Source organism: Urtica dioica, chromosome 1 (assembly GCF_054948205.1).
Source record: "Urtica dioica subsp. dioica isolate 48M chromosome 1, U.dioica_male_clone48M_v1_H2, whole genome shotgun sequence".
In the NCBI taxonomy this organism is placed as follows: domain Eukaryota; kingdom Viridiplantae; phylum Streptophyta; class Magnoliopsida; order Rosales; family Urticaceae; genus Urtica; species Urtica dioica.
The window spans coordinates 6,159,976-6,168,388 of record NC_142756.1 but is presented as its reverse complement, the minus strand read 5'-3'; the positions used below and the strand labels follow the sequence as shown (position 1 = coordinate 6,168,388).

The 8,413-nt window shown below is 40.2% G+C and overlaps 1 protein-coding gene across 1 annotated transcript; it reads right to left on the bottom strand.

Moving 5' to 3' along the window:
* LOC149406776 (MLP-like protein 34) lies at nucleotides 1-994 on the bottom strand. The gene is made up of 2 exons (XM_089608648.1): nucleotides 772-994; nucleotides 1-418 (listed from the first exon to the last, which is right to left on the bottom strand). Exons 1-2 carry the CDS (start codon nucleotides 959-961, stop codon nucleotides 141-143), a joined length of 468 nt encoding a protein of 155 aa, XP_089464774.1. The 5' UTR covers nucleotides 962-994; the 3' UTR covers nucleotides 1-140.
* Nucleotides 995-8,413: the final 7,419 nt, after the last annotated feature.

The window sequence follows — 8,413 nt, the reverse complement described above, 5'->3', positions numbered from 1 at the left end:
GATAGTATTTTGGCAAAAAAATTATAAAACTTTCAATATTAAGAAGTACAACAAGGTTGGCCACCATATGAATCGAAGCACTTGCTTCCTAATCATAGCCAACCATTTATTCATAACAATATGTATAACATGAAAAGTGGTCACTCCTTGTTCTTGACTAGATAGGCGTCAATAGTGTTGTAAAACACGGACGCAAACTCGAAATACTTGGTGGGCTCTGGGACGTCGGCGTTCTGTTTCTCATACTCGAGAATGATTTTCACAGTCGAACCGTTATCCTTCCCAGTAACCTGAATTGTGTACCTGTAAAGGCTGTACAGTTCTTTCACATCTCCGTCAATCGCTTCGATTGTGATCGACTTGTTTTTCTTGTCCACCGCAACAGTTCGGAATGAAGAAACCTGGGGACGCGACTCATCTATTGGAAGCATCAAAATATTACGGGTCAATTAGGTATATAGTCAACTTAAACGTTTGCTTTTGTAAAATAACCAACGTTTCGTAAATCTTAAATAAATAGCCACACAAGCGTATATTTACAAAATAACCCAAAAATTTTTGAACTTATTTATGGGTATTTTTATAAAAATACGTCTGTAAATAAAATAAAGTGACTATTTACCTAAGATTTACGAAACGTTGACTATTTTGCTAAACTCAAATGTTTAAATTTGTTATTTTGCTAATTTTTTGAAATATTATTGTATTACTATTAATTAGCAGTACATAAAACCACAAATTGAAAAGATGATATTGAAGTAGAAGTTTCACCAATTGGAACAAAAGTCCATTTCTTCACTGAGTCAATGGAATCCCAGTCACCGGTGACCAATTGAACGTCTTTGATCATGTCAGGACAGATCTTCGGAAGCATGTTTTGTTTGGTGCAAAAGGTTTTGTAGTATCTTTCTGCTGAGGATTTGATGTCCATTTGAGACTCCATTAATGCTATTTGAGCCATTTTCTTAGTGTTTTCCTGGGGAAAATTTTCCGATTTGTTGATTGAAAATGCTGTAGTTACAAGCTTTATATATACTAGCCCATATCAATATTGCTACTTGGTTTATTCTTCTTTAGCCATAGTGGATGAGAGTATATGTTACCTGACCAAGAAGTTGATTATGAAGGGGATAAAAGTAAAATGATATTGAATATGGATAACGGGAATATTCTCTTTTTCCTTCAGCCACTATATATGGTGTCCATTTCAGCGAAGAACATATATATACATCATGGCATCATGCAATGCAAGTATACACAAATATAAATATTAGTGGACACATGTTACTTTTGTATAGAGAGAGATTATGAATGAGAAATTCAAGCCATTGTAACATAAATAAAAATTAGACTCACATTTTAATAATATCTAAATAATTTTTTTTGAAAGAAAAGTATCCACACGTTCATTCTCCCTTTTTACTCTCATTTTGTATCTCTTTTGATTCCGGACGATCCAATAATTTATTGTTTCTTCAAACTAAAAGGCAAAGTATAAATATGTTAAAAATAAAATTTTGTATTTTTGTTCGTGTTTTTGGATGATTTCCAACAAGTGATGAACAATTTTACAAAGATATTAAATTTTGTCGTATTAAAAAAAGTTCATTATTTATATAGTCATATTTACAATTTCACATTGTTATATAATCAACGTTTCGTAAATCTTAGGTAAATAACCACGTCCATGTATTTACACGTGTAAATTGACGTAAATTCCTCACGTTTTTATTTCAATGAAAGGGCAAATCAAGAATGTCAAGTCATTTTTATGACTATTTACCTAAAATTTACGAAACGTTGACTATATTGCATTCTCAATCGTTTTAGTTGGCTAGTTACTTAATTTTTTGTTAAAAAAATTATGTGAAAAAACCTTGAAAGATGTTTATAGACAATCTACTATGCTATATATGGCTCTCTACGGTAGTCTATGATGCTCTATGACGTTCTAAAATAGAATCCTTGAAAGACGCTCAAAGATAGTCGATGATGCTCTACGACGCCTTACAATAGTTTACTACCACAAAAAGTGACAAAATTACTTCTTAATTTTGTATTTATTTTTTAAAATACGACAAGATACGACACAAATCATTGTCTTCTTAAAAAATGAGCACTCCTAGAAATGGATTTCGAATGTGATTATTAGACTTTTACTAGTAAAAGAGAGGTCAAATGAGAAAAATAAAAAGAGTGAGAATAAAGTTTAGGGTGATTAAGAGAAAATATATAACTCACAATAAGGGTATTTTTTGTCCAAAATGAAAAACAAATAACTAGTTTTGGTACTATATAAAGTTAATATGTTTTAATTTTTTTTTTCGCATGTACTATTGAGTCTATGTTATGAAATATCTGTTAGCCAACTCCAAGCAAGCTTATTTACTAACGTTCACCCTTGTGGCAATCTTGGGGTTCACCTAAACTCATGTCCAATCTAGCTTCTATCCTCTCAACGCTAAAATTACGACAGTATATGACCTTATATACGAAAGGAAAAATTGGAATATTGAGCGTACTTAAACATTCTTTGATCGATACACTTATTGTCACTAAAGGCATAATGTAAAGCGTATTCAAGAAAACTTTTCTTATCTTTTTCAAATAGGTCATTTTTATAAGGATTAACTACATTTTATCCTCATTTTTTCGTTACAATCGTTTATTCCTAATTCCCATTTTGTAACAAAACAAGTCCTTACGTTAAGTCTTGCTTGATTATGTTAGTTTCTCGATCACTTCTTATGCATACCCCATTCAGATGGAAATTATTAAATGTCCTTGGATATATATAATAAGTATATAAGTTATTGTCGATTTTCTTTAAATCAAAATCCACAAAAACCCCAAGATAGACCTAATCTCCTTGACCTAAATCCCCGAAATCGAAATCATTTTCGTCATAATTTCTGTGAAGAACATGGAAGCCATCTAGGCCTATCACTGGCCTACATCATCCCTCCCTCCATGAAACAATCTAGGCTTCCATATTCTTTGCTACCATATTTACATTATTGTTTTCATATTTATGTTGTATTATTTTATTTATTGATTTTTTTATAAAATAATTTGTACGATTAATAAAATCGCAATTCTCCCGCAAAATTATTTGTAATATATATACCGCTGCGAATTCTCCATGTCACTTAAATTAGCAATATCTTTTTTTGTTCGTAGGTTCATGTTCCTATTACTGCCGTTAATATTTATGGAGAAAGTGATAAATGCTATTGAAGGCAATAAAGGTAAAATCAGCCTTATTGGTTCTCATTATTGTTCTTTCCTTTTATACACAAAAATATTGATATCAACATTCTAACGAGGGAATTAATAAGAGACAAAAATTATTCCTCTGTGATGCCAGCTATTGACAGCTCCTTATTGTACGAGGAACCTGCCCCCCAATCAGAAGTCTCCAGCGCGAACACCAGGAGCGTTTTGTGATAAGACCAGCCATGTCAAGGGTTTCCACGTCAGCATTTTGGAAGGTGCTAGAAGATACCAGAGGGGATCAGATGTAATGACATAAACGACATTGGGTTGGTTTAATGTTGTTTATGATGGCCCAGGGAGTATGTCGTTTGACCCATCAGTTTTAACATGCCCCGTTAATTCGAGCTGTCCCCCCTGGTCGTACACTAAGTTTGTTCTGAAGGTTGATGAAGAAAGCGGCGGAGAACGGCTTGGTGAAGATGTCGGTAATCTGATCTTGCGCCGAAACATGCCGGACCTGGAATGATTTGTCTTGAACCTTCTCGCGAACAAAGAATAGATCCAGTTCCATGTGTTTAGTTCGCGAGTTTTGGATTGGGTTCGCGGAGAGAAGGACAGTGCTCAGATTGTCGACCCAGATGATAGGGGTTTGACTTGACAACACCCGCAATTCTTGAAGGAGAGATCGCAGCCAAGTAATTTCACTAGTGGCAGCGGCTAAGCTCCTGTATTCGGCTTCTTTCGACGAGCGAGAGACGGTAGGTTGTTTTTTGGAGCTCCAGGTCACGAGATTTTTTCCGAGGTAGACGCAGATGCCGGTGGTTGAACGACGGTCATCAACGTCTGTGGCCCAATCGGAATCTGAAAAACCAGTGATGTCGAGGGAAGGCGATCGATGTAGAAATAGACCAAAGTGAAGAGAGCCACACAGGTAACGCAAAATCCTTTCTATTGCTTTCCAATGTGGTTGTAGAGGACAATGCATAAACAGACTGGCTTTGTTGACGCTGAAGCTGATCTCGGGGCGAGTGATGGTTGCATATTGCGGCGCGCCAACAACACTGCGATATAGAGTGACGTCACTCTCAGGGTCACCTTGGTGAGCGGAAAGGCGGAGGCCACTAATCATAGGTGTTGGCAGAGGGCTGGTTTCAAGCATGTTGGTGCGGCGGAGAAGATCGGTGATGTACCTCTTTTGTGAAAGATGGATACCAGAGTCGGTATATTGGACTTCGATGCCAAGAAAGAAGCTCAAGGGGCCCATATCCTTGAGTGAGAAGGTCCGATCTAGAGCTGTAATGAGAAGCTGAACCTCACGAGGATCGCTGCCTGTGACGATGATATCATCGACATAGACCAAGAGGTAGACCATTGATGTTGGAGAGAACCGCATGAACAAAGAGGTATCCGCTCGTGACTCTATGAAACCAAAGGTAGTGAGTGTTGAGCGTAGTTTCTCAAACCAAGCACGCGGGGCTTGTTTGAGGCCGTAGATTGCTTTGTGTAATCTGCAGACTCGAGGGTGCGCCGTGGAGATTTCGAATCTTGGAGGTTGGTCCATGTAGACTTCCTCGGTGAGCTCGCCATTCAAAAAGGCGTTGTTGATGTCGAGCTGATTAATACGCCAGCCACGAGACAGGGCGATGGTGATGACGACTCGAACGGTGACAGGTTTCACCACTGGTGAAAAGGTGTCGGTGAAGTTTAACCCAGGTACTTGGTGGAAACCTTTTGCAACGAGCCTCGCTTTATATCTTGCAACTCTGCCTTCCGAATTTCTTTTTACTTTGTATATCCACTTGCACCCAACTATTTTACGATCTGCAGGGGCAGGAGTTAAGGACCACGTGTGATTCTGGGTGAGCGCACCGAGTTCAGCCAGCATTGCGATGCACCAGTGGAGAGTGTCAAGAGCTTCCTGCAAAGATCTAGGCTCTTCTTCAAATAAATTGTAAGTTTTAGGGATAGTAGCAATGAAAACTTTGGGATTCCGAATCCCAGCTTTGCCCTGTGTAACCATAGGATGAGTATTGGTGTTATCAGGTTGTGATACATGAATATCTATTTCCATATTAGACTGCTCATTAGGATTACAAGAAGCAGGAGAGGCAAGGGACGGAGAGGCTGAAGAACTATGTGATGGAGATGTGATGGGTTCTAAGGAATCAGTGGTATGAGATGAAGCTAGAGGCATTACCTGAGATGGAGGCAGCATGACCGAAGGCAGCGTGAGCACATGCGTATCGGGCTTCGACGGTGGGGAAGTAGATGGCTGATCATATGGAAAGATGGACTCATTGAAGGTAACCTCTCGAGAAATGTAAGGTCTCCCATCCTTGGCTAGACACTTGTATCCTTTGTGTTGTGGCGTATAGCCTATGAAGGTGCATGGCTGTGAGCGAAACTCCAGTTTATGTTTGGTATATGGTCGGAGATTTGGAAAGCATTGGCACCCGAAAACTTTTAACATGTCGTAATTAGGTGGTCGGTTTAGAAGCTTTTTGTAGAGGCTTAGGAAATTTAGAACGCTTGATGGGAGTCGGTTAATAAGGTAGGTCCCTGAAAAGAAAGCATCGTCCCAAAACTTTTGTGGCATGTTGGCTTGGGCTAGGAAAGTGAGACCGGTTTCGACAATATGTCGATGTTTTCGCTCAGCGACACCATTTTGTTTAGGGGTGTGTGTGCAAGATACAAAGTGGTCTATGTCTAGTGTGGTAAAGAACAAACTTAAGGCTTGATATTCCACACCCCAATCGGATTGGACTCTTTTGATTTTGTGGTTTAGTTGTAGTTCAACTTTGGATTTGAATTTTGTAAAGGTGTCAAACACATCGGACTTGTTTTTCAGAAAATAAATCCACGTATAACGTGTGTGAGCATCAATGAAATTAACGTAATACTTGTACCCATTTCATGATAAAACAGGTGATGGCCCCCATAGGTCACTGTGGATAATTTCGAGAGGGTTGCTGGTGGTGTTGTTGGCTCGGGAAAAAGGTAATTTGTGTGCTTTTCCTTGTTGACATGCAGAACATAAATCAGAATTTTTTGGCAAGGCAATATTGCAAGAAGAAATAATTTTTTTTAATAATTTTGACGGCTGGGTGACCAAGCCGCCTATGCCAATGCATGACATCATTCTTGCTAGTGTTTCTAACACTTTGATTTAAAGGAAAAGACTGGAAATGTAAAGACGTAGATGAGCCGTAGACCACATTCACACATGGGTTTGAGGTTTTTAGGGAATGAAAAAAAACTGGACTGATTGTTGTCGGTGGATGATTTGTTGTTGAAGGTTAGGTTGAAGCGATACAGCCCGTGCTCAAGCGTTCCCCGAAGAAGTACCTACTGCGTGGTTTGATCCTTTACAAGACAAAACAAAGGGTGAAATTCAAAATAGACAGAATTGTCGGAGGCAAATTGTGACACGATTATGAGGTTCTTGGTGATTGATGGTACGTGTAATAGATTTTTTTAGAATGAATGGTTTTGATGATTGAGATATATAAAAGAGCAGCCAATATCAGAAATAGATAGGCCTGTAACATTACCGATTTGCACTATATTGTTTCCGCGATACTCAGTCCCGAGGTTGATGTTGTTCAGGTCGTTGGTCACGTGATTGGACGCGCCAGAATCAGGGTACCACACGTCGTCTCTAGGCTGTTCAGTTGGTGAGAAGATGGCAGCCAGGGCAGTGGGGTTGTGGCCAGTATTCTGGACATTGTTGGACCCACCATCGTTGTTGGTGTAGCCTGAGAATGAGTTGTTGAACCGGTTGAAGCAGGGAGCCGCAGAGTGACCTTGTTTGCCACAGATTTGGCAAAGGATGCGACTGAAGTTGTTCCTTCCTCGACCGTGGCCACCACGTCCTCCTCGTTTGTTGGTGTACTGGTTTTGACCGGGCCTAGGCGAGAAGCTCGAGGTCGAGTGGCGCTGTGGAGTGAATTGAGTGAGATTGACACTTGGGAGGTGGGAATCCGACGAAGGGGCGTGCCACGGTCGAGACGAGCTTCAAAGCTGAGCAATAGGGAGCTGACATCGTTCAGTGTGAACGGTTCAGACCTGGTGGTTATGGAGACCACCATGGGATCGTATTCACTCCCAAGACCGACGAGGACATGTAGAATCTGGTCTTTGTCTGAGAGCGTGTGGCCGGCGGAGAACAAAACATCGATGCAGGACTTCATCTTCGAGAGGTACTCACGCATTGTCATGCCTCCTTTCTTCATGGTCTGAAGCTGAAGCTTGTGTTGCAGGATCTTGGCTTTGGACTGACTGGCGTAGGCTTGCTCCAGTGAGAACCAGATCTGGTGGGCGCTGTTTAGTCCGACGGTGGTGACGAAGACTGGTTCACTGATGGAGGCGAGGAGACACGAAGCAAGGAGTTGGTCTTGGCGTTCCCAGTGGTCGAAGGCTGGGTTAGGCAGGCCATTGATTGTCTCTGGTGGTGAGGGAGCAGTAGGACTTAGGATCTCAGTGAGTCCATGGCCTCGGACAGCCGTGAGCACTTGTTGTCGCCATAGAAGGTAGTTTGTGTTGGAGAGTCGTATGGTGAAGACTTGGTGGCCAGGGTTGATTATGGGTTGAGGGATAATAGGAATGACGAGTTGAACGTTTTGTGGTTCTTCAAAAGCGGGGTTGAGAATTTCTGGGTTGAAGTTTGGGTTTTGTTCGGTCATTTGGTTGATTAGGCTGATAACAGCTCTGATGCCATATGGAGAAAGTGATAAATGCTATTGAAGGCAATAAAGGTAAAATCAGCCTTATTGGTTCTCATTACTGTTCTTTCCTTTTATACACAAAAATATTGATATCAACATTCTAACGAGGGAATTAATAAGAGACAAAAAGTATTCCTCTGTGATGACAGCTATTGACAGCTCCTTATTGTACGGGGAACCTGCCCCCCAATCAGAAGTCTCCAGCGCGAACACCAAGAGCGTTTTGTGATAAGACCAGCCACATCAAGAGTTTCCACAACAGTATTTTGGAAGGTGCTAGAAGATACCATAGGGGATCAGATGTAATTACATAAACGACATTGGTTTGGTTCAATGTCGTTTATGATGGCCCAGGGAGTATGTCGTTTGACCCATCAGTTTTAACAATATTGTCATGTTCATAGTCTTATTTCACTTAGATATCGACATAGATAGTATTTTGGATTGACAATAAATTATCAAACTCTTAATAC